Source organism: Petromyzon marinus, chromosome 16, assembly GCF_048934315.1.
Source record: "Petromyzon marinus isolate PM22_M1 ecotype Great Lakes invasive population chromosome 16, UKy_Petmar_22M1.pri1.0, whole genome shotgun sequence".
Lineage (NCBI taxonomy): Eukaryota > Metazoa > Chordata > Hyperoartia > Petromyzontiformes > Petromyzontidae > Petromyzon > Petromyzon marinus.
The window spans coordinates 11,586,364-11,613,654 of NC_133682.1; the positions used below are offsets into that span (position 1 = coordinate 11,586,364).

Genomic DNA, 27,291 nt, shown 5'->3' on the forward strand with positions numbered 1-27,291 from the left:
AAAACACTTTGGCCCTATGAATATATAGCACTGGAATTCTGCTTAGAAATTTAGAATTTTAATGAGTAGCCCAGGAAGGTCAGGCGATGATTGCCGTACAAAACTTGAGACAACATTGAGAAAAATTATTGCCTTATTTTATTAAATGTCTGGCAAAGGCTATTTGAGATTAGTCGAGTATCGCTGCAATAATAAAGGCACAGTGCCATTATTGATGTATGTTGGAGTAAGGCCAAATATCGCAAACAAGATTACAACTGCCACATCTCGCAGCTCTAACATGATTCACACAAATTGCTAACTGTCATTGAACTTATGATTAGATGTAAGTAAAATTCACGGAGACAGATGCTATCTATTACAAGTCGCATTAGGACATGCACAAATTCCACTTCAATCAAGGTTAAACTTAAATTAGGTTGTACATTTGTGCAATCTGTGCTCATAATGCTCCACTGCATCACCCGTTTGGACGATTTGCACATTATGACTTAGAGGATATTCTGGCCTATTCAAAATTAATTTCGAATTGATAAACAAAATATACCTTTAATGCCAGTTATTAGAATACATTGCTTTGACATTTGAACAATAAAACAGGTTTCACAAGGTGATTTTATATTGGTTGTTTAATGCTGGCCTACTTAGAATCCAGACATGCGCGGGTTAAATTTTACTTATTTTCATCGCACAAAGACGGATCCCTGCATTCTCACAGACTGCAGTAAGAAGAAGCACCCTTAGCGAGAACCAATTAAGGCTGGCACGGTGTACGAGGGCTTAATGTCACCAGCACCATGTCCAGCTGCCTTGGTCTCATCAAAGTTGATGTTTACACACTGCACCAGGTACTCATTTAAGGCTGAGGCGACCCAGGGGAGGTTCAAGACTACTTCAGATTTTCGCCACTGATGTAAGCCACAAACGAGAACCAATCTCGGCTTGCCGGGTTGGTAGCGCAGAGCCCTAACCACTACGAAGAAAAAGATCTCCTGTATAGCCTTAACAGGCTGTTGAGGCAAAAGCTGTTAGCATGCGCCTATGAAAGCTGGCACGGTACACGAAGGGGTGGGTGGCCAGCACCACGCCCGGCCGCCTTTGTCTCCTTAAGTGGCTATGTTTACACACTGCATCAAATACTCATTTGAGGCCGAGTCGACCTAGGGGTGGTCCAGGACCGGTTAAGATAATCGTCACTGGTGTTGACAGTAAGCGGCAATCGAACTCTGGTCACCGGCTTCGTAGCGCAGCGCGCTAACAGTTGCATTACCACTCCCCATCCTAACCACGACACTACCACACACACACACGCACCAAGCCACGTGATTATTGACTCAAAGACTCGGATGCATCATGGTGATGCTACGTAGCTCACCACTTGACACATAAAGCTCAAGTGGCGCTTTGCCCTGAAGCCGTCCACCTGGCCTAGGCTCGGAACGCCGCACTCACTCGCACCGCACATGAGCACCTGCACGGGGACAAGGACGCGTGACTTCGTCAGGCGCGAATCTGTGCAAGGCAGCCGCTCTTTTTCACGGTATATGATGTATGCCTGCACACGGGTATTCACTGCACACTACAAATGCTTGTTTGTAAGAAACGGCCGGTGATGCAATCACATCCGAATAAAGTTGAAATATGCATTTTAATCATGGCTGTGGAAACTACAAAAGTGTGTCTATAAGATGTCCGCTGGATTACACTCAATTGGCGACACTTTATGTAAACTTGACTTTTTTCAAGTAACTTTCCTTGAAATATACTATTGTTTATTTTAACTGCCATTTTTTGTTATACTGTACCAGGAAATGTGTGATGCGAAATGTTCTCACTGCATTATTGTTCTTATTATTTCACGCTCCCATTTATTTTGTGGGGTGTCCTAGCTGTTATATCTGGCTTTCTATTAAATAATGTGAGTTATTTGTGAACTACGCACACTGTGGATGATATGAGTCACAAATTGAACCACGATCTTAATTTAAAGGCGCTATGTAAACAGCACATTAGTGTCGAGATGATTGTGATGATGATGTGTAAGACAAGCCTGCAAAAAATGTTTCACAACGTGCACGCACACACCTCCATGAAACATGTACTTCTACATGTCATACATTTGCATAAGGCACATGTACTTGTGAAAAATAATAATTTACATTTCTAAAATACCTTTCAACCAGAGGTCAAGGTGCAGGACAAAAAGCACACACATGCAGGCTTACACCAATAAACTCTAACTCCAAAACAATCCAAATGTATGTGTGCGTGAGCTAGTTCTACTGATATTTCGGCCGTGGTTTAGTGGTAATGGCCTCAAGGTGCACATGGCCTGGCACAAGCGTCGTGGTGACATCACCGCCACTTGGTGGCGAATGGCGGTTGTTGTTATTCTACTGAACTTACCTGATCAAAATGTGGGTCTTCTCCTCTCTGTAATGACTTGGACAGAGGCTTTTCCTGCAGGCACAAACAAGATAATGCAAAAAGCCAAGTGAACATCACATCATGCCCTTGTCCCGTAGAGCACTGGGTCTACGAACGCCACATGCTGTGAGAGTTTAGAAACAATAACATTTACAATGCATGTGTTAGTGGCACGTCTTAATCGTATATATATATTTTTTTTAAATTGAGAATGTTTTTCATCAGAAGCAGGACACTTTGTTATTGCTAAATCTTTTTTTTTCATTTAAACACAAAAACGAGTTGACCTTTCATCGGCGTAAATGGCTCAGATTAAGCCTTACTGTGGTATGGCAAATGCATTCACGTTAACTTGACACGGCGTCTTGATAATACATTGAACAGTCAGTTGAAACTGCATCAATACATTTGTAAAGACAGTACGAAGGAATAGAGGGAGAGTATTGTTCCCCGGGACAACGGTTACTAATGATGGTGCTGCTAATGATGGTGCTATTGATGACTGACGGGACGGCAAGCGTTGACAGGGTCACGTGATGGGATCCAGGCAAAGTGTATTCAGGGCGGAAATTGACGGAGATTGACAGGGCCAGCGCGAACCGGAGCTGGTGGCTGTTGGTGGTGTGGGGAGTCGCCGTCGCCTCCATCGTCTTCAAGATGTCTTGGGACTAGAAGCTATGTTGTCTCAGAATAGAGTCGTCTAATTACCCAAGCGTGTGTAGTCACTCGCGGTTACTCGTTAAGTTGTCAGCGGACTTTATTCATAATAAATATACGTAAAGATGAGACGGTGTCTCTGAGGGATACATTACGCGTGTAGCACAATGGCTCAAGTATATACAGTAAGACCTTGGATTGCGAGTAACTTGGTCTGCAAGTGTTTTGCAAGACGAGCAAAAATTGTAAATAAATATTAATTTATATTCTTAGTTTTTTCGGTAAAGTCACGTTGAAGAGAAACAACAAAATAATAACAATAAAAATTCTCACGACGTTTCACGAAACGTCGTGAGAATTTTTATTGTTTTATATATATTATATTATTTTGTTGTTTCTCTTCAACGTGACTTTACAGAAAAAACTAAGAATATGAATTACTGCAGTCACGAAAGCTTTAAATCAAAAATATTAATTTGTTAAACGAACGAGGTCTTGCAATACGAGTAGTGTATGTATACGCTTTGTCTGCCGAGTGTCACGTGATCACAACTGATATACGAGTGCTTTGATATACGAGTGCTTTGTATTACAAACGAATTATGCTCGCAATCCAAGGTGTTAATGTTTTCTTCTTCGTGGACCAATCGGATGGTTCATCATCATTATGGAAAATCAAGAGTAAAATTAGATTTTTTTACCATTCTCATTTTACAATGTCATTCGTAACCATAATTTACAGCTCTGAATTCATCGCTTGACCTCCCCACATGCCATGTTGGTCAACGAAGCTCATCGGCCATACCTCACCACTCTGGTCAGTGGAGATTCATATAAAGGGGGATAAGTTCGACGCTAATGTTAGCGATGGCCGGGGTGAAACTCAAATCGCTGGGTTCCCAATGCAGTGGCACAAGCGAACGAAGCTACTCCTTTTACACCGGGTGCCTTTAAAGCCAGTCTTGACAATGCTGGGGTATTTTTTAAACATTGCAAAGCATTAAAATAAATATTAAGATGTTGGCTCGGGGGTAGCAAAAGCTAAACGCAACCATATACTAAACTTTATAAAACATGAAATAAATTCAAATGATTGCTTCTCTTTGGACATGGAGGGAAATGAGGGCATAGGCAATTCAGGAGAGAGGAGACAAGCCCACAATGCACTGCCACCACGATGCGTTGGGGACAAAGATCAAAGCCACATCGGGCCGTACCCAGGACAACAGCCCAGCCTGGCTCAGAATGAGTTTCCAATGGCTGGTGAAACGCAGCACAATTCTTCTGCAGAGGTTGAGTGAAGTCTTTGGCTTATGATACAAGTTCGGTAGGTGGGGGGGGGGGGGGGTAGGCTGGTTGGGCTAAACGTAGCCTTCATTAATGTTAAACAAAAGGACTGAGATGTTCCTTAAAATCTTCTGTGGACATCTGGAACGCTCTTACTTCTGATATTAGGAAGTCACTGGAGCTATGCACTTTTAAATCTAAATTGAAAGTTATTTATTTATAAATGTTTTTTGTGTTTAGTTTGTGTTGTCCTTCAGACCGCAGCACCTCCAACTAGCACGGTTGGCTACGTACGGTGTGAAAGAAGGTCTACACACATACACTTTATAAACATTTATACGGCAATAGATTTCCATAAAATGCACCTGTATTCAACTACTATGCATGCCAGTTGAATATCAAACGCCGGTATTTGACTGAGCTCTGATGACGGGGAACATGACGTGATGGGGGAATGTCGTGTGCGCAATCATGCAACAAACAAGCTGGCACCAAAATCGCCACAAATCATCGCCTTCGTCAAAGTCGCATTTATGCGATGCTTCGCTCGAAACCACACTTTCTCCCCACTGCGCAATCTATCAACGGCAGATGCTGCACCGCGGCAGGCATCAAGGATTCAAAAGATGCGAGCGAATGCTTCATACCAGCAGCCACGCAACAAGTCGTGACATAGTAATGACAGCGCTACACGCGTAGAGACAGCAGATTAACTGCGGGGGACATCTGATCCAGTCTTGTAAGCCCCTAGAAAAAAAAAGGAAAGGCCGCACCTTTGTGCAACAAGTGTCAGCCAAAATAAACCGCTCATGGTAAATAAGCAATTTTCTGAGCCAAAACAGACCCAGCTGCTTAAACATCAAGCTGCCAGCTAAAGCCTATTCCGATCCTTATAATGAAACGAGAGGCTCAGGGACACAAAGTGTCCTTCTTCTTACCAGAGACAAGAGAAAATCCCGGGCACATGGCAGCATTGCAGGATAAGTACAAAGCAAAAATGAGGAAGTAAAACAACACGCCTGCCTCTTTGTGTATTAAAATAAAACTGCGCTATGTAGACGTGCAAAGAAAGTCTGAGCTTGAAACTTTTTTTTTCAACAAAAGTGGCAATCAACTCCATTGAACATACGGCTAGCAATTTGGGAAGCATCACCACAAATACCCAATAAAGGACAAGGACATCAATGACGATTCTATTTTTTGTTAAATCATGTAAATACCACTTATTCATAATAAAGGTTTTTGGGTTAGATCGCGTTTATTTATAAATGTGTCGTAACCCTCCACCACCCGACACGGCCAAACTGTAAATGTGGATTAACTCTTCAACACACCGGTGGGCTGAAGTAGTGAATTATTTGTCTTTTGTCAACGTGACACTTTTTTTTTGCTGATTGGCCGTGTCGGGTGGTGGAGGGTTACGACACATTTATAAATAAACGCGATCTAACCCAAAAACCTTTATTATGAATAATATTGGTCGCGAAAGCCTACGTGTTAAACTAAATACCACTTATGTATGTTGAACTTCTTTCGCACCGTACGGAGCTAACCATGATAATCGACTTTGCTAATGTGTTCAAATAAATCATTTACAAAGAAGGACTTCTACAACATGCCAGTTAAGGTGAATCTAAATCACTCGTATTCCTGACATTTCATTGAAATTCTACATTACGAAGGAAATAAATGGTCCATCCACAGGACAAATACTGCCCACTTCCCACAAAGCAGTATTCATTTAATCAAAGTCATAAATGTGATGGATCAAGTGATGCACTGACTGGGGTTTGAACTTGCAACCTTCCCACTGTGCATCAAGCACTCTGCTCCAGCACCCTGCAATCAGATGAATACATGTCGTGCATAAAAGATAAAGGTGCAGCCCTGAAATAGCGTCATCACGCCACTTTTTGCAGGAGAGCCTCCATGAGAGAGAGCTCCTATTGACACTTCCAGGGTGAATAGGAGCTTCCAGGGTGAATTGGAGCTCTCTTAAATCCAAGTTGCAGGGTGTGGGTCCTGTTCACCGCTCAATCTCGGAACGCGCAAGTGGTTCAATTTTTAATTTTATTTAGAGAGGCATAGCGCCACTGTTTTAAGACTGCACGCACCGCACAGAACTGGAGCGACACGACCGCACCCTACGATAGCTGGCGTCAGACCGTGCCACACGCACTCCCACACGGTCTTTTACTTCCGATTCCGTTACAATGAGGTAAACGTATGCAAGAGGAATGGAGTCGGAAGAAAAACTGATGACGTACGTGTACATCATCATACTTACTTATTCCGCACTGGCCAGACGTCTTTGAAGGGGTACGAGTTACCCACACCCAAGGCCCGCCAATCGACTGTGTTGTACCCATTTATATTGCTAGATGGACATAAGCGGGGGGGAGGGGGGGGGGATTAAAGAAGGTTCAGTGTGTGAACCGTTGCACCACGGCAGCATCCCCGCATCTCCGATTAGCACGCTCGGCTATGTACGGTGCGAAGGAAGTTCTGCATACAATACGTACGTTGTGGTGTACCCAGAAATAATCATTCCTCCCAGTACACGGTGCTCGCATTCCTAAGCAGGAGCGCACACACAACCTCCACTTTCCCACCAAGTCGTCGGGAGCCCGCCCCGTAGGCCAACAAAACAAGCATTTCCTAGTAACTGGATATGGCTCCCACTGCGCTCACCCTCATGGGTTCACTGTGTCTCGGGTCGCAGCTCCCGGGGCTAAAAACGGAAGCGTTGCATCATGCCGCAAAAACGACCCCAGGCGTGCTAAGCAGCAGCAGCAACAAATCCCTGGTTGAGTCGGTGCATGCATAGAATCATGATGCGCGCACGGAAACGATTTTGTGTATTTGCATGGATGTAGATGTAGATCCCTTTTTAAAGTCCACTGCTGGATCAAGGCCTGTGTGCCGTATGAGTCACGGAGTGCGGTTTGGTGAAGGCGGACAGCATAGACGTGGCAGCACATCAGAAAAAGAATATTTATTTATACTGGAGGAATCCGATGAGCTATAAAACTCTTGTTCACAAATGTCCAGTAGTTTTTTTTTTACAGATGTCTAGTCCAGGCGATTTGGTCAGATGTAAATTGTATACTCCATACGGAACAGGTTCAATGTGGACACCTGCAGCCACTAGAGGCACAACATTTTCTACAACAGCAGCACATAAAACCCATTCTTTCAGGAAATTGTGACCCTCTATGATGACAATTCATTACATCGTGTCAGGGACGAATCATTATAATGCTAAATGTTTGATATTTGCCCTTGCCTTCCCTCATAATAAATCCCCCACAATCCACCATTATACTCCTGTTTCTAACCTTCAGGTGCAATCTGTCTGGGCGGCTCTGTGGTCAATGCACTTCGCTACCAATTACAAGGTTGAAAAATGATAGGGTAACTCAGCCCATGATTTCTCCATGTTTAAAACATAATTGTGGGAAATCAATAGCGTTTGGTCCAAAGGAGTAATCCACGTCATAGGAATGTGGAATTCTCCCTGCTGTAGCCATTAGGGCTACCAACAAAGAATAAGATATTCTAATCAGTGTATAGTACATTATCGGAAGCTGGACCGGTGGGCAATGATAATTACACAGTGCAAAAATACTAACATGGGTGTGGGCGGTTACTTGGTCAGAGTGGATATGGCACGGTCAGATACGTGACGCCATTTCTGAATTACAGTTTACCGGGCCACAGTGTGAATATTCGTGATATGCGTTCCGTGAAACCGCTCTGGGAAGATGCTACCTGCTGGCAATATCTACACCAATGCACAGAGGTCGGCTTTGGTGAATAAAATGTGTGCATTAGGTCACACACCACGTAACAATGTGTTTTCTAGACGTGTTTTATGACACTGTACACTGTATATATACGCACACATCACGTAGTCACGGATACATGGTTATGATGCGAGTGTGTAATGCAAGGGAGACGGAGGGAATGAGTGGGAGGGATAGAGGAAAGGGCAGACTTACATAATTGCTCTGTGATTCATTCCACAGACACTGAACAGGACATTATCTTGTACAATTTATCCATGAGCAACATATCTAAAGGGCAATCACATGACATTTCCAGCTAATAATAATAATAATAACAACAATGTCTATTTATTTATCTGGAAAAGCCTAGACTGAGTCTCGACTGTCTTTTTTTGGCAAAGTATTTTTGGGATGTTTGACCGATTCCATAATGCAGCATTCTGTGCCCCGGTGGACCGCTATCACAATGGTGGTGACGATGATGCTGATGGCAATGAAGATGACTGGACATACACTTATAAAGCCATGGATATAACGGCCACTTAGTTCACCCGCAGCTATTTTGCATGCTGAGTTGTATTCCACGAGTCTCTTTTCCAAATTGAGGATAACGATGGTTATATCTTCTTTGGTTATTTCGGTAAAGTCACGTAGAATGAGAATAAAATAATAAATTGATAAAATAAAATAACACAATAATATTATCACGACGTTTCGGCCACAACACAAGCGGCCTTCATCAGGTGAAGGGACGAGAGTGTCTGGTAGGACAGCGCTGGAGTGGAATTGTGTTATTTTATTTTATCAATTTATTATTTTATTCTCATTCTACGTGACTTTACCGAAAGAACCAAAGAAGATGAATCATTGCAGTCACGAAAGCTTTAAATCGAGATGGTTATATCATGCCCGTGATGACAGCGATTAGGATGAAAACAAATCGACGAACAACGAAATCCATGGAGTGATGGGGCATAACAAAAAGCATGTGTGCTGGTCATCAGCATTCATCACCCACAATCAGTCCCCTGCTGGTTGAAGGCCTCCCCCCAATCCGTCGCCATCTCTCACAGTCCTGCGACGTAGCAATCTACCGAGTTTCTACACCATGAGCCGGGTTTAACCCACCATCTCCTTGGTGCACAACATCCTTTCGGATGCATCCCTTTCATTGGCTGTCATTCCATCAGCATTCTTGACCATGGGCCATCATCCCTTCTAGCGATGCGTCCTACCAGGCTCACTGGTACGAGAGCTGCTACGTGTTGGCACCAGAGGTTTCCTGGACATCTGTGACAAAAAGGGCTTCACAGGCTCATACGATTCCTCCAGCTTAAATCAAGATCCTGATTCTCAAATTCCCCCCACCTCCCGAAAATATTTTTGCGTGCATATAATGCTCAACTGCAGAAATAAAGGTACCATTATAATTGCAGTTAGCTAATGAGTCTGTACAAATTTGTCCTCCACATCCATTAACTCTCACCATGTCAAATGAATTAAATGCATTCGACGTGAAAGATGACCCTTCAACCACCAGTAATCATCATCTTATGTATGGGTTATACACCACACATTGTTATACACCACACATTGTAAATGTCTTTTTTTTTACGTACAATGTATTTTTGGCACTAAATTGACGACAAGAAGAAGCTGAGCTGTGCCCCGCCATACTCTTAAAATTTTGAAATGTAGTGCAATTAGCGGCAACACCGTAACACCAGAGGCTTATGCGGGGACCAATGCAAACACGGGATGCTCCATGTTATAAAGTATACAGATAAATGGGAAGAGAGTAGGTTCAGTGGAAACTAATCCTCCAACACATGGGGTACGTAAATGGGTTGACATTTGGTTCTCCGTACAGTACTCAATGTTAAAATGTGTCTTCAATTACGGTGGACATTATTTACGTTGTGTTAATACGATTTTATTTTTTCAATAAAGTCACGTAGGTATAAAATAAAATAAATTAAATCACGGCAGCCCTTTTGCCCACTTCAGCAATTGTTTCTTGCTGTGGTTGTCCCACCTGATGACGGACGCTTGTGTTGGCGCCCGAAACGTCGTGACTTCATTTAATTTATTTTATACCTACGTGACTTTACTGAAAGAACCAAAGGGTATGGATCCCTGCAGTCACGAAAACTTTAAATCTAGTTATATTTTTTTTATCAGGTAAACACTGAAAAAAATAACTGTTTATTAACCGGTGAAGCATGGTTACCTTCTGATGCAACTGCCGATGCGGTCTAGCTCCGTCACATGGGTGCTGCAGACAAGTGATGGACTGGGACAAATAAAATCGGCCCAAACATTTGTAAACACACTGGCCCAAATTCGAGATTATGGGAAATTATTTTTTTAATGAACAAAAAATCGGCTGTGCGACAAAATGTATACACGTAGGTATATTTGTGATGTGACATATTAGCGTGATCTTGCCGTGCCATCTCATTGGCCCATTTGAGCTGGGTCCAAAATCAAATAGGCCGGATAGGAAAACTCTTTGGGGCTGCCGAATATGGGACTTGCCTACTAAGAGCCTAAATTAGCAATGCAGCGTGCAACTTAGAGGTGGTAAAATAGTTTAATAAAAAAAAATATATTCAAATGTTTTAGTCTGATCACATTTCCAGTTTCCCCACAAAGACCGGCCCCCAAAGGGCATTTGCCCTACGGACTGCTGCCCTCTGGCCAGTCTGGGCCGAGTTGCAGGGCAGTCGCGCTTCACAGTAAGATACCCTCGGGGTCAATTCCCAACTCCGCCTCCTTTCTGTGTGCGGAGTTTGTATTATCTCCTCCTGTTCTGCATGGGATTTTCCCTGGGTTCTCTGGTTGTGTTCCAAAGCAAAACCATCTAATTAATATATATGCCAAAGCATCCCAATGCTGAATTATTAAATGCAAATTTATTTGCATTACATACAGAAATATCACCCTCTACTAAGAAAACTTGACACTACTCGCCTGAAAGTGTCTTGAGACTCAGTGAGGCTTTCCTGGGTAAACAAGCATCATGATAAAACAAATAAATATTTATAAATCGGCTATGATTGCTTATTGTAATTAAACACCCACCAATTTTGCGCACTCCACCCACTTTAATAAACCTGCAATGCATGTCACTCACATTACCATTTTTTAACGCGCTTATAGAGAAACCTTTCTTCGAGAAGGGATCTGTCTCACCATAGGACAACCACTGTTGAATTTCCACAAATTGTTACACAATTTATCACCCCCAGATGGATGAAAGATTAACTGGTTACCACTTGAAATGTTAACTTTTAAGCCTTCTGTTACTTGTGCGCTCTACCCACGACACCACCAGGCAGGATATAATGAAGATTGCAGCAATAACAACGGAGTATATCCACACACGCCAGGTCGTGTCTTTACATGGTCATGGCGATACATTCGGTACGAGATAGCAGCATGGAATGCGTTGGTGCCAACTGAGCTAGCTGCGTTCCATTTTGACGTGCGCGATTAGCCTGGCGTGAGTGCACAATGCAAAGAATGTTATGACGAGAAAAAAAAGAAGAAACTTGGCTGAGAAAGTAAATGACATCTAAGCCATTATAATGCCTTAACTCTGCCATGCGAATGAGAGCATTAACCGTACTACTACGACTAATAATATCGGCATGTGCAGCATTCATTCAAAAAATCACATCGCACCATGAAGGGCATGCACACAACATGCGCGCGCACACACAGCGAGCCCTCTTGAAAAATGCAAATGATTTTCTACTTTGCGCGAGCAATGCCAGCTTGGTCTCAATTTGACGGTGCGTTGTGTTTTTGCAACAAGCTTTCTCATTCAAAATAACGTCAGCATACCCGCAAGGTTTTACATGCCCACATTCTATATCCAAAGCAAGGATAAGGGTGGCTTATAAGAGTCACAATGGGCCGATCGACGGTGAGTGTTATGTAAGAGAATTATGGATACAGTTAAGATTACAATTGTGTTTGCAGTTGGAGGATCCATTGATGTCCTTTTAGTTTGTGACATATATTAATAATAATGCATCATATAAATCAGGATAATTGGAGTGTTAGACGGTGTACTTATATTCGTTGGGTTCCTCAAACCAGCTTACACATTTCCACATTCTTATGACAGGGGCCAGACTATCCATAGGATAATCTCTGTGGGCTTGTAGTTTAAATCTGTAATTCAGCACTTCTGAGGTAGGGTTGGTGGATGATTCAGAGATCACCATGTGCTGAAAGATTCCCAAATTACTGAGCTACACAGTGGCTAAAAGATGTCAGCAGGGAAGGCAGAATCCTGACACGTCTGTGGGTATTTCAGATTATATTTTCTCCATATACATGCAAAACACTCTAGAAAAGAACTGCGTAAAAGCAGGATGCTAAATATACAGTTGGGGCGTGTGTGTGGCTTACCGATATTCAGAGTGGCTTCACGATATCAGGAAGCCACTGGAGCTATGCACCATACGTAGCCAACCGTGCTAATTGGAGGTATGGGGGAAGGAGAACGAACTAAACACAAAAATAAGTTCGATAGAAATGGATTTTCATTCTAGATTATTTAAAAGTGCATAGCTCCAGTGGCTTACGTAATATTGGAAGGCAGAGCACTCTAGACGGCCTCAGAAGCGCATTTGAAAGCGAGCGATGCGGTGACCGTCTTTGTTTGATGGCCAGCCAAAAACTGCTACGGGGATGACCGAGCTCGCACGATGGTTTGTGCTCCTTCACGTGATCAGGAAGGTATTGTGGTTCACTTGTGGCAAAGCACTTTGTGTGAAATTAATGAGACCTGCACAAAAAAAAAAAGTGGCCAGCCAAAAGCTGTGCGGATTTCACAGGATGCGACGGGCAGTTCCGCGGGCACGTTTGTGACTTGACGCGTGGCGGCCACCCTCCCCCTGCCCCCCCCCACCCACCCCACCCGCCCCCCGCCCCACTCACCAGCGACTCCACTAGCACCGAGTGCAGCTTAAGCTCGGCGTGCACCGTGAACTCGGCGATGAGGGAGCGCAGCACGAACTCGCCGGGCTTCACGTCCGGGTCCACGTGCGGCGACGACGACATGGCCCCCGCCGAGGAGGCCGGTGCGGCCGCGGCTGTGACGGCCGCCCCCCCGGCGCCCCCCCCCGAGCCCCCCCTGCGGCTGCGGCCCAGGGGCTCGAGAGACGACGGGTGGCCGCTCGACGGAAGAGGAGGCGCAGCGGGAGAGCGGTTCAGGCCGTTGGCCGACGGTGGCGACGCTGCTGGGGTGGACGAGGGGCGGGCGGGCGGGCGGGGGGGGGAAGCGCATGAATATTAAATGCCGCGTAAATGATTAAGCGATCGCGTTGCCGGTAGCGTACGAGTACAAATGAGAAACGCACGACCGCTATCGTCATTAATAGACCGTGTACAGTGCACTCAATTAGGTAAAACAAACATTTAACGTATTTGCAGCCGCTCTTTCAATCCACCAATTGATGGTCTCCCCCACCACACCATGTCACTTCACTGGGATTTGTTGGCCATACTTCACCATGCTGGTCGGTGTGTGTTGGTGAATGGGGGATGCGGAGGTACCCGGTTCTGATATCACTGGCCGATGATGTTGGTCGCGGCTGACAATCGTAGTCAGTTCACCTAGGTTCTTAGCGCAGCGCGCTAGCTAACGTACCAGACAACAACTCTCTTCAGAGATCCGAAGAAGCGCCATAGCCCACGACAATAACCTACTGAAATTAATTATGTTCTGAGCCAATGTTAAGCACAAAGGTGTTACACATATATTCACTGTCAGCGAACAAGAAAAGATGACAAAAGAAAAGGCAAGTCACCAAAAAAGCCAGAATAAGTACAATTTAGAGCAATTAATCTTAACTGCATATTGGGGGCGCTGGCACGGCCCAGGGGTAAGCGTATTTCGTCAATCGTTGCGGATGTTCGTAGTTCGAATCCAGCAGGTTTCCCTGGTGACTACTACCGCGGTGTGCATCACCCATGAAATTCTCACCATCTGGGTCACAGAGGACGTTAAAAATCCCGACGTCGTTAGAAACAAGTTGGCCAATGTGTGCGCACTGGTACAAACTTGGCAAATTTGAAGATTACCCCAAATCACTTAATTGGGATTACACAGAGAAGCAATCAACACCCCCTTACTGGCAGCCTAATGCCCGCTAGCAGGCCAGGGGCTGAGTTAGCTTGTGCCCACCAGGCCATTACTTAAACGTAAAAGGATTCTTATGGTCAATGTCATACCCGAGCCTTTTAGAGGCAGTATATAAAAGATTGTACCAGCCGCAAGCTCACATGCAGGGATATTTTTAAATCATCTGTTGTCCCATCAACTGTACTTTCAGCCAGACGGCTGCATTATAATGCGACAGTAAGTTGACACAAAGGTCGAGCCTTGAAAGTAATTTTTTTTTTAAAGTGACTTGCAATGGCTAACTTATTTAATTATACAGGGAAAAATGGCACCGCCCCTCCCCATTGCTCCGAGTGAAATTCTTAACAATATATTTTAACATATATGCACGCTTGCCCTGAGTCTACGCTTTATTTCAATCAATGCCTGGCTCCACAAATCCCCAGCAGACATTCACACAAAAGTGTTTTGTGGATAAGCTCTTCTACAAAGACAAACGTATTTTTTTCTGAACCGCACAGCTCACTACATGTGTGCTGTATATATGGATGTTTGTGTACAGTGTGTAAATATGGATTTTCGTGGGGAGCGGTGGTGGAGTGGTTAGCGCGCCGCACTATGAACCCAGTGACCTGAGGTCGTTTTCCCGCTCACGGCCAACACCAAGTACGATTATCTGAATAGGTCCTGGGCCTCCCCTAGGTCGCCTCAGCCTCCAATGAGTACCTGGTGCAGTGTGTAAACATCGCCACTGGGGAGACAAAAGCGGTGTGGCGTGGTGCTGGCCACCCATCCTCTTCGTGTACTATGCCGGCCTTCATAGGTGCTACTTGCTAACAGCACTTGCCCTAAACAGTCTGCTATAGGCTATATGGGGGATCTTTGTCTATGTACAGTGTGTATATGGTGCAGTGGCTACAGCTTAAATCAGTAGCAAGTGGTTTCTAAATCCTCCAATGGGTCTCCCCTCGGCTGACTGAAACAAGTACCTGGTGAGGTGTGCTGTGTTTGCTGGCTTTGTCTCTGGACTTTGGAAATTAAGCTCTATTAAGCCAATAAAGTCCAGCGGTTAGCACGAAGGTGATGCGCTCCCAGACAACCACGTTTCATAAGCAGAGGCAAGTGGTATCTGAACCTCACCAAAATTTCACAATCAAAACAGCCATCGTCATTGACAGAATTAATGGATTAAAACAAAACTCCTTAACATTCAACACGACCATACCAGCCGAATGAGCAATAATATAGGGTGAATCAAGCAATCACTGCACCCATTTAGTGACGCATTTCAGATATCCTGTAACGTAGGGCTCATATTTTTAAGCTATGGTTGGGGCAGAACTTATTGGTTTTAAGGTCACATCTGACAGGAGTGATGGTGTAATATCCTCCTGCCCATAGCTTCGGTTTAACCCAAAACAAATGAAGCACTGTGCTTGGCACACTCACACACCAGGCAAGGTGTACTTAACTTAAAATAATCTAAGCGTAAGAATATTTTCGCCCTTACACTTCAAATTTCTTCTAAAATAAAAACGAAGCTTCTTATTTTACCAGGTAAGGCCCACTGAGCTATATGGCACTTTTTTCTGAAGCAAACTGGCCACAAATTAAATCTCTACAAAGTGGCTTGTTCCGTGGAAATTTACAGCAGCCAAATATACTTTCAAACCATTATTGTATATTAACAAATGTGCCCAATCACAACCGGTAAAAAACCTGCTAAATATCCCATGAGAATTGCCAATGCAATACTGGCATGACTTTCTCAGCAATTAAGTCAATGCATTTCCCATGAGTTCAAATAATTATTGAATTGCGTGAGATTCAAAAAGTAGTTTTTGAAAAATGAACAAGTACAAAAGGTCCCCATTGGAAAGTTTTCCATAAAATTTCCTTTTTACCTCAGCACCGTGTATTGTGAATGTCACTCATTGAAATTCGCTTTTGATTTTCTACATCCTTGTTTTAACACCGAAGAAAGGACAAAAACAATCCCCTATACCGAAGTTCTCTTCAAACAATTCAATAGCAATCAACAGAAATACCACGTGCAAGTGCTGCGCACATAAAACTACAACACCGTGGATGCCACTACACTCGGCCTTTACCACAACACGCTCTGCGTCATCTTTAAATTGCATTTCTCGGGCCTATGCAACTTCAGTTTCCCACAAGCTGTATGTACAGCAACAGAAGATCAGGCTGTTCCCCCTTAATGAACGGCTCTCACCACAACAGCGTTGGTGCAGGGTATTTGTGTTGTTCCCCAGGGGAGCCCATTAATTTCGGCTGACGAGTGATGTTCCACCATTGCTGAACAGGACGCGAGTGTGGAAGCTTTTCTTAATTTGATCAAACCACTCAGAATGCACAAGATCCCATCAGGCCTGGGGAGAATCAGATTCAGAATCTTTACATATCCTGGAGAAAGCAAATGACCTATGAAGCTCTTTTTCACAGATGTCCAGTAGGGCCGGGTCAGAAAGTTACAACAAAAATCTACACAAAACAATCAAAAGGGTGCAGTGTATAGGTAAGATAAGCAAATCACTAAAAATAAATACGTAAAATAGATTAAATATATAAAGTTCAAATTTCATAAGTAAACCAATTCGAAAGCTTGAGCAAGGCAGCAAAACAACAGCAAGGACAGCCCCAGACCACAGCAAGAGACAACAAACACACAGTCTCTCTAAAATAAAATAACATTGTCATAAGCAGGGTCCAGCGTGGATATTGCTTGGATGGGTGTGCCCACAAATGACAACAGAACAAGTGTGGCAGGTGATGTGGGCAGTGCAACCAAAAAACAAATCCCTGTTGTTCTACACCCCCCCCACCCCCCAAACGTCACAAGCCCGCATTGACCAGCACGATGAAGTATGGTCAAATAACGGGCATTACATTGTGCTGCACAAGGAAGCCCTTTACCCGGCTGCTGGTGGATTGACAAACTGGCCGTACGTGTACATGCGAACATCACTCTGGACACATCATAGCAGATGCCGTGGTGATATTTAGAACTGTTAAATAAATATATATATTTTTCCCCACATTCATCGTAAACACTGCCTTATAACAGGAAATATATAGGTGATAGGCTGACATTGCGGGGCATTGCTCCTTCCGCGGAGTTTCACTTTCCTATCGCTCTAACCATTAGGCAATTATTATCTCTTTGTTGTTGTAACGTTCTGACACGCTCCTACTGGACATTTGTGAAAAGGAGATTTATCACTCATCAGATTCCTCCAGTATACACAAATATACCGATTCTGATATATGAATCTGTTATCAGGCACTGTTAATGATGAATGTGATCAGTTTATATATATGGCAAGAAGGGGTTAACACCTTAGCTTTGACTTTTCATCCAAGTACACATCGTGCCATCCAGCTACGTTTAAACTTAGAATCAAGTAGCGTCAGCATGACATAAATCTGAATTGCAGTGCACTTTAAAACAATTTCCAAGGCATTACTTTCACCACGGCAATAGGAAATGTATGAAAGGCGACTTGTGAAGAGCGGGAAGCCGCGAATGGATGACAAAAGATGAACGACATTAGACATAAATGGCGGCTCAGAAGGAACAGCAGCTGCAGGAGACGGCGCAGGAGAAGACGGAGCACTTATATTAAATTACAGCTGCAGCGGAGCAGATTGTGATATCGGATTTACTGTCACGAGGTGAAGAAATGTCTCTCTAGAACACCTTGCGTCAGCGGCGTATAAAGTCGTGGTCAGAATGGCCCTTGAGGATGAGAACTAAGAACTACTTCTGAAGTCATGACAAGAGGCCACGCTAATAATAGAACACTGGACAGCTCCCGGTCACACTCCGTACAATGTGGATTGCCGCATTTCAATGACCAATTCTGTTATTAAAGTTTAAACCTCAGAGCGACCCAAGGTCAAATGAAGTGAAAATTTACGTATAGTATGTACTATTTTTATATTATATATTCTTGGTTCTCTCGGTAAAGTCACCTGATGAAGACCGCTTGTGTTGCGATCGAAACGTCATGGTTTTTTTGCTTTTATTTTGAATTTATTTTTATATTTTAATTTAATTTTAATTTTCTATTTATGTGACTTTAACCGAAAGAACCAAGAATATGAATTCCTGCAGTCACGAAAGTTTTAAGTCAAAATCTATTTTAAGATCGGTTTTTTTCTCATCATGCAGCTTCGTAACTGGACTTAGGTCATCGACTCGCTTTACTTGAGAGCCAGGTTTAATCAGTGGGGTGTAATCGAATTTGGACCCAGGATCTCAAACAGAGTTGACTCATTTCTCTAACAATTGCATTATGAGCCTTATGAATCACCTCGAACCTCATGTTTGCACTTAGACTATATTTCCCACGTGCACTGGAACTCCCTGCTCCAAACCACACGCGGATGACATTGACGCATCGGCAATCAACGTCACATGGGCATGCAAATGCCGGAATTTGTCGATCCATACGTCATTTAGAAAATCTTTACACTGTGCGAAATGCATCATTTCAAAGGTTGAATGCATTGTTTTCTAAGTGCAATATGTCACGCCAAAATGCAGGCCACAGGGGTGTTTGTTGTGGTGAGAGCAATGTGACACGAGAAGAAGATTTCAAAGTTCAAATCCTAGTCAGCGAGGGGAGGGGGGGTAAACTCGGCATTTTTATCTCAGACATCAATAAAGATAAACAGTGGGCGTTCCGTTTGTCACGTAGGCTTTCGCGATCAATACTATTCATAAGAAATGCTTTTTTGGCTAGATGGTAAAAATCGCCCGATCATGCTCGATGTAATTACCAGCGATGCGTCACGGTACTGAAATTGTAAATGTTGTGGGTTTACTCTCCAACAAAACGTGGTCTGAAGTAGTAGCTAATTGGCATGTTTTGTTTACATTACAAACCTTACTGGTTGGCTGTATCGAGTGGTGGCCTAACGACACATTTATACAGTACTTACGGGATCAAACCCAATATAACCTTTGTTATGAAGTGGTCATTCTGCAAACGCTCTGGTCCCTCACGTTTATAAGAACGTGGCACTTTATGGTCCTCATTACCCGTTTGAGACTCGAGACTGTGCGACCTTCGACCACCACGTACATAGGTCCTCATCCACTGCTGGACGAAAGGCTTCCTCATGCTGCATCGGCCACTGGGGAAGTTACTTGACCAGCCTCTTCACAAGCTTGTCAGTAGTGCACGCTTGTGAAGAGGGTCGCCCCGGGTGTCGATTTAAGGGATTTGCCGATTGTTAGTATTAGCTAAGAGACGAGCGTGGATGAGAAATCAGATATCATTCATCACCAGCATTAGTCGCGATTAATGCTGGTGATGAATGGGTTCATAGCACAGTTCGCGAACTAGTGCACCATCACTCCCATATCATCATCACGATCCATGGGCAGATAGGCCGTAGGTGTCCACTGCACAGTTCGTCATTTCTTTCCACTTTCCTCTTGTCTCGTGCCAATATGCTCAAGCACTTGAGTACTTCCGTATAAAAAGACAAAAAGTGATTTTTTTTCTTTGTTAACACGAGAGCCATTCGTAGTCACGGTGTCTGACAGCACACCGGCAATGAGCTGTGGGCGGTAATCATCTCTGTTGGCGGTCCAGCACCAGTCATGTGGTCCAGGGGTCAATTCTCTCTCTGTAGGGTGAACAAAACCACTGCTTATGAACACCACAGCAACGCATTCAGTTTCTACACAAGCAAGTTCTTGCAAACAAAACAAATAATATTTTACGAAAGGCTCAAGGGCAGCATATTCAAAAGAGCGTACCATCATTGTATAATAGTATGCTCATGGCATTTATGCTGCACGTTTCATGAAATGACTGCATTTTACCATGGCATTGGCCGAGTGGTGACAATTAATTAATGAATCACACGTGTGGGAAATAGGTTTCCACGTCAGACGAAAGCCCTCATTATAACAATGCAAACACATTAATGCAGCAGGAATAAGTTACTGCAATGCAAGTTAACGGTGTACAATGTGGAGGTATGTGTGTGTGTATATATAAGCTTAGTGGTCAATGTGTTCACCACATAGCTATTTGAGGGCTAAAGTTGCCCAGTAGTACTGCAAGGCATTACCAAAATATAACACCCGTCTTTTACAGTGAAACATTATAGCGGCTGTTTGTATGCATATGTGGTGGAGTCACTTAAATCTTACATTTTTTTACTCGCTATTTAGACAGAAGACTAATAATAATTGTCTGTGGTAGTTCTGCTTTTGGCTCCATGACCCACTGGCGTTAGAATTCTCGTCATCTCAATACGGTTCTCTGAGATTCATTTTGACATTAACACTGAAAACTCAAAATCCTAATAAGTCTTTTCTCGGTACACATTTCCCATGTCTCTCAAGTAAAGCGTGTCATGATGGATTGTCATCTGAAGAAAAAATATATATATGAGACAAACTGAATTCAGAAATTAGCGGATAATAAATTGTCCAAAACTGTTAACAACCTTAAAATAATTAACGTTCTACCGTCATCCACCACAAGGGTTACATTGGTGACAAAGAAAATGCAGCTCCCATATTTAAAAAGGGCATGAGTAATGTCATATAAATCTTGAATAAAACAGCAATAGAGCATCCTAATCTTACGTGGTCCACGATCATTGCCATGTTGAACAATCATCAGACAACGACTGAGCTGATTGGCCCCATCAGTGACTGTGGCGGGCACCTTGCCTCGAACTAAATGCGACCCAGCAGCATTTGTCACAGGCCACATCCTGCCGATGAGACTCGCAGGAGGTACATTGGCTGATGGACTTAAACATTCACGGTTTTTTTTTTGCCAGTGAAAAGGTTCCTTGCCTGTGTGTATTTAGAAAGCGCATTATTTTGTTCCAGGCAATCGCATAATCATTTTATGTAATTCACCCAGCTTGTCACTCGAATATACTTGCAGCGAAAGTATAAAAATACCGGCAGTATATTAAACGTAGATTTTGTTTGTAGAGTTTAGAAGACTGGGCGGCTCGCTACACAGCACTTAGCAGCGAAGTCAATTCCACCCGTGAGCCCACGGGTGCGTGCGTACGTGCTCGGACATTCAATGGAGAGAACGCAGATTAAAAGAAGCTCGTCAGCTATGCCGATACGCTATCGCCACATCCCGAGCTAGCGCAGATGGCAGGTGGAACCTGGCTCCAGATTTTAACAGCTGTCAGATGGAAACAGCGTGCGCGGCCGCCTCCTCGAAGGTTGTTCAAGGTCAGCCTCCGCTTTCCTTGCTGTGCTCGCACGGTTAACCCAGGGCTGCCCGTACAATTAAGCGAAGGTATGCGTCGCACCATCGTGCCGCAGTGTCATCTCGTTTCCAAGGGGCAAGAAAGCCTTGCGTGTTGTTTTCGTATCAAGTGGATGAAACCGAGTGGGGCAGCGTGGTGCATGTGTAGAGGTGTTACGGCAGGGTGACACGCGGTTGTAGGGCGGTGGCCACAACCACGTCCGCTACGGCCACCACCCTGGTGGGGCCTTTGGGGGGACGCTGTGATCCCTCCCAGCCCCGCCCCACGGTGAGGGACTGTATAAAAGGTGGGACCCGGAGAGCTGAGAGGGCAGTTCGACTCAAGCAAGATGACGAGCCAGTGAAGAAAGAAGAGCGACTAGCTAGACCCTGGAACTCCTTTAGGCCCGCTGCCCTTCTGAGGGCCGGGCAAAGCAAGCCAGGGGGTGTGACACCAGAGCCGAGAGGCCCCATGTCCTTCTGAGGGCCGGACTCGTGTGGCTGGTGATCGGGACCTGCGCCGAAGCTGGGCCAGCTCAGATAGCCTCCTGAGAGAGGACCAGGATAGAGGGAACCATGGAGCTAGCGTGGGCTAAAGCTCGGGGAACGTTTCCCTCTGTAGAGTACGGGCGAAGAGGCCGTTACCTCTTCAAGTATCAGATTCGCCACTGTAATTGAAGTGTCCGTAATAAATACGTGTTGCCTCCAAAGAACAGTCTCCGACGTCAATAAGGCCACTACACATGTGCCGGCTCGAATCGGCAATGAGGCGGTGCCCATCTCTCTGCTGGGAGCCCCGAGCCACTTGCTCACGAATCCAGACTCTCTCTCTCTTTCATTAGGGGGGGGGAGGGGAGCAGAATTATCATTGCACAACCATCATTGACTCCGACAATTTTTTTTTATTTTATTCACCTCAGAAGAATTGTGAGCTGAGCTGACCCCCCCACACCCCCCCCCCCCCCATAACAGGATGAGAATAATTAATCAATTGATCGACGAAAAATTTGAAAAATACTATTTTTCTGTGCTCGATTACTCGGACAATTAACAACACGACAGCTGCCGCGTCCTCTCCCCCCATCCTACATCACGAATGCAGGAAACCGCTCCACTAAACCACACCCAGCATGACAATGGGGTCATGTTAATGATTCCACCCCCTCAAATCATTTTTTTTAAATCAAATTGGTGGGGTAAACCATAACTGATCCCCCTTAATATTTAATAAATTAGTTAAATAATCAGACATCCGCGTCTCAAAAACAGTAACGCCTTCTGATGCAAGAGCGGAAAAGAAATAGTTGAAGCGGTACGGCACCGGGACACGATGCGACCTCACTGGTCACACCAAAGCTATCCAATTTCCACGCTGGCAGCTCCAGGGGCAAAAAAAAAAAATGGGATCAGGCCGTTTTTGATAAAAGAAAATGCACGGCAGTGAGAAGGGCTATGCAAATCGGGGCCCAGAGAACAAAGATCCCCCTATTGCACACACCGGTCTGTTTCCTGGGCGATATCGTGCCCACTGCAGTCCAAACGCAAAACAGGACACAAAAACACAATGAGCAATGGGCATTGAACGTGACGCAGATTTACCTTAATGGGTTTTTGCGTAAGCAGCAAAACACTTTGCCCTTGGACAATATCTGAATGGATAACCTGTTTTCTTTGGGCACTCTGAATAAGTACGTTATGTTCCCTTGCAGTCGCCCCCTAAACAATAAGCACCATTTCAAGACACACTTGCATTTTCCTTTGGAAAAAAAAAAGTAAATTTGTTTGCAGTTCACGTGGCTGTGTTCGGTGTAGAAGAAGGCTCCGTGCTACGTGTACGTTGAATTTCTACCACTGGTTCGGGACCAAATATGTGAACCACCGCCCACTCACATGAATACGGGAGCCGCACTTGGACTTTAAACATTAGTCTGGGTTTTTTCTTCAAATATATACGGCATAAATGAAGCAAAACGACTGAAATAAGCGCCATATGAATGCTATTACTGTCTGGCCATTGGCTTAAATAAGTGACTGTACACGAATGCTCGTGACAAATAAATCACAGATGCCCTGTCATGTTATGTACACGAGGCATCATAACCCGACAGAAATTCCAACAGCTATCGGTGTTTGCCCTCTTTCCGCCGAGCCTTTAAAACGTGTCCAGGTCACTCTCCGAGGTGGGGCGACGACTCTCACGACTTTTCCCTTTTACTCTTACCCACCCCCACCCCCCCCGAGGGTGAGAGACACTTGAGTCAAGATTCCCCCCTGAAGGTCACTGGGTGAGTAAGAGCAGTTAAGGATAACTAAAGTAGTCACAAATACCCTTTTCCAGTGCCCTGCAGCATGAAGCCTCCTCATGCTGTATTAGCCATACTTCACCGTGCTAGTTAAATTGGTGAAAGAGGGGGGGGGGGGGGAGGTGGTTAGACCGGGTAAGATATCGCTTCGCCACTGATGTTAACTGTGGCTGGGAATCAAACTCAGATTGGCAGGTTCACAGCGCACTGTGCTAACACCACTGCACCACTGCTCCACTCACTGAATTAAATATGTAGTAATCGTCACAAATAGGTTAAGTGTAAATTCACAGATTTTAATGAGTCACATTTACCATGGTGTTGCAGAGGGCCTTTACCACTGAATATGATCATTATGGGAAATTGTATGATCTCTGTCCCATCGAGTTGTCAGTTCTGCAGACCAGCTGAACTTTGCTACAATCAATTGGATCATGATCAATATCGGGCAAATTAAATGCATTGGTTTATTTAGATCAATACTTTTGTTTATATGGATTTAATGTGCACAGAAATAGTTGACTTCGTTCAGAATCATATATTCGATGCGATTCAGTCCCCATGATGATATTAAAAGCATTAAACTGCGTCGATGTTGCGCTGCATTGGCGAGCGATCTATACCGTTGGCTACACACTATGCTATGAAGAAGTTCCGCATACACGCACACACGTGCCAGCATTCGCAATCATAGTGGTTGTGCAGTTCAGAGGTTTGTTGCAATGCTGAGATGCAATTCCTTCGATGTAGCCATAGCATATTCTTCTCGCAACACAACACGTGAATGAATGATCAATATTGATGCCGGGCCTTCGTTATTGACACAAAAGATCCCTATTGTGACCCTAGGTGACCTCTGTTTTGGCAAGGAACCCTCGGGGAGCAACAATCGTAAGCACACGAGGAAGCCAGCACATCTTAACGCAATAAGACGGACGGACGTGTTACAATTGTTATGACGGACTCATGCGCTGCGATCGTCCTTATCTTGACCGTCGACTGAACATGTCAACGCGTTGTTGATGACAATTTGTTGTTGTTCAAATTAACGTGCGCAATAATGCCATGCTTGGATTAACTGCAGCTGTCTGCAGTAACAAAATATGCTCTCGAATCTGTCAAACAGTCTCAACTGTATAAATCATAACACCTGTGCATACATGTAGTAGCCACAAGGAATGTAATTTAAACATTTTTAATTAAACTATCCTCGCCTCTAAGTACCCCATTCATCAAAACCATCTGTTCTGTTCGAACACATGTTTATGAGGACGGTCTGCTGCCAATTCTGAAAGCTGCACATTGGAGGACATATCTCCGTAACGGCATTTTACTCTCAAAATAAATGAGAGAATAAAGACAAATGAGGTCCTACTGGAAGAACGAGCTTCTGAGGCAATGATATTGGTTTGTCGATGCTAAACTGACAAAGTAGGAACATATTCTGTATACGAATGCTCGGGGATTAACCATCTGCAGGTATTGCCACAATCGTTTGTGCACAAATAATGTACATCAAATGGGAAAGTGCAGCCCTACAATGGCCTGCTCACGCCATGACCGATGGATAACCCTACTCTAGAGAAAGCTCTAGAGCCCCGGTGATTTGTTCCACTCTTCCATCTCGGAAGAATTCGGAGGACCCATATTTTGCCCCACCGCACACAACCTGGTGAGAGAGACGAACTTGCGCTGCGCCCATCTGCACTGCCGGGTGGACAGGGGCAAGGAATTGAAGAGGTGTTATTATTTTAACTGCCGCGCCAGGAGAATGAAATCGAACTGGCGATCTCTTGATTTGCTGTACTGCATTCGAAACTGTCCTGAAATGAGAGCACTTTCTTAAACACCAAATGCATTTCCCCGACATAGTTTATGGATTTAAAAAAATACGTCTCTTTGAATTATACTACAAACGATGTAGATATGCAAAACATAAAAATGAATATTTATATTCTTTGGGTCTTTCGGTAAAGCCATGTAGATAGAAAAATAATAAAATAAATAAAATAATAACAAGATCACGACGTTTCGATCGCAACACAAGCAATCGTCATCAGAGGTGCCGAGGCAGGAAAAATATATGGCGGGAGAGCTGCTAAGGCAGGGTGTTATAAAGGTTTGAGATGAATGTAGCCCAAGGGTCAGTAGGCGGGGCTAGAGATTAAAGTTGCATGTAAACATATATTGTTCAGTTTGTACGCATCTTCTCGGTTGAAATTGTGTCCGTGTTAAAATATCTAGATGGCTTCACGAACGAATCTTTGTTGATAGCCAGTGGGTTTGCAGAGTACCTTTGTCTTGGCGAAATAATTTTCGTGTGTGCCCACAGCGTTAAAACAATGATCAGCCATGGCCGAGGTATTGGTTCTACCGTGTTTCAGATCTGCCTTATGTTCACGAATCCGGTCCGAGACACGTCGCTTAGTTTCCCCAATGTAACTGCCGCCGCAGGCACAGCTTAATTTGTAGACACCGGGGTATTGCACGTCAGGGATCACATCCTTCGCAGATGGGATCAAATCACGAATTTTATGTACTGTGTTGAATTGGACCTGGATCTTGTGTTTGCTCATGATTTTGGAAACCTTTTTGGTGACCCCTACTATGTATGGCAAGGTAATGGTTTTTATACTGGTAGGAACGAAGTTGTAAACTGAGTGTACCAGCCTGCAATAGATTAATGTGTCCGTCCGTCCGTCCCCTTTCAATACTTTAACGAAGTGAAATCTCGTGCTGTTGGGGTGTAAAAATAAAATTGCGCAAAATTCCAATGTTCCTACCAGCCCACCCTGCAGGGACCTGTTTGGGTCCTCAGATGGTTCTTTCCCAACGGTTGGGGTAATAGCTTTACGGATTGTGTAGTCTGAATATCGGCATGATACACTGGTTGACCTGCCGACACGTGAACGGATGATATTGGGAGGGGGGCCACCAGTGGAAGGGGGCCGCTGGGCGGTCACGTGATATAAAGGAGCTCTCGGGGAGCCTTTGGGAAAGAGCTCGAGAGGTCTAAAAGGTGGGCGGGGCAAGGGGCGGAGCCAGCCCCAGCCCAGGCCGATATAACGGGGGCCCCGTGAGGGGCTCGGGGTTCTTCGTGTTGCTGGTGATGAAGATGCACGTCGGGTAAAAGAAGCCTCTAGTCACGTGGTCCGGGACCCAGCTTGTGGTCCGGGCCGGGATAGCGAACCGTGTCTAGTTCTGCCGTAGCGTGGCTAGATGGGCATTCAACACCCATGTGTAGGTTGTGTTATGCTATGTTGATTTATTGAATAAAGTGTTGCTCCCGAGACAACGTCTGCGACTCAGTTGGACTCACTACACATTCACTAACACAGCCACACCGTTGTTCGCTTTCGATGTGGTGGTGGCTCTTTCCGAGCTTTCTCCGATCCTACATTTACAAGCAAATTTCTTACACTGACATG

General features: G+C 44.4%; 1 protein-coding gene across 15 annotated transcripts in view; it reads right to left on the reverse strand.

Annotated features, from left to right (window-relative positions):
• LOC116942827 (protein furry homolog-like) overlaps nt 1-27,291 on the reverse strand; it is a 296,076-nt gene that overhangs the window by 134,464 nt on the left and 134,321 nt on the right. For 10 of the 15 annotated variants that reach the window (XR_012941831.1, XM_076067513.1, XM_076067520.1 and 7 more), the window contains 2 exons: nt 13,113-13,414; nt 2,407-2,460 (listed from right to left, as the gene is read on the reverse strand). Coding sequence is in view for 14 of the 15 variants with exons in the window: in XM_076067513.1 (XP_075923628.1) it covers nt 2,407-2,460; nt 13,113-13,414 (356 nt within the window). In the remaining variant the exon portion in view is untranslated. The remainder of the gene's footprint in view (nt 1-2,406; nt 2,461-13,112; nt 13,415-27,291) is intronic. The other 5 variants (XM_076067514.1, XM_076067521.1, XM_076067509.1 and 2 more) reach the window with 1 other exon arrangement.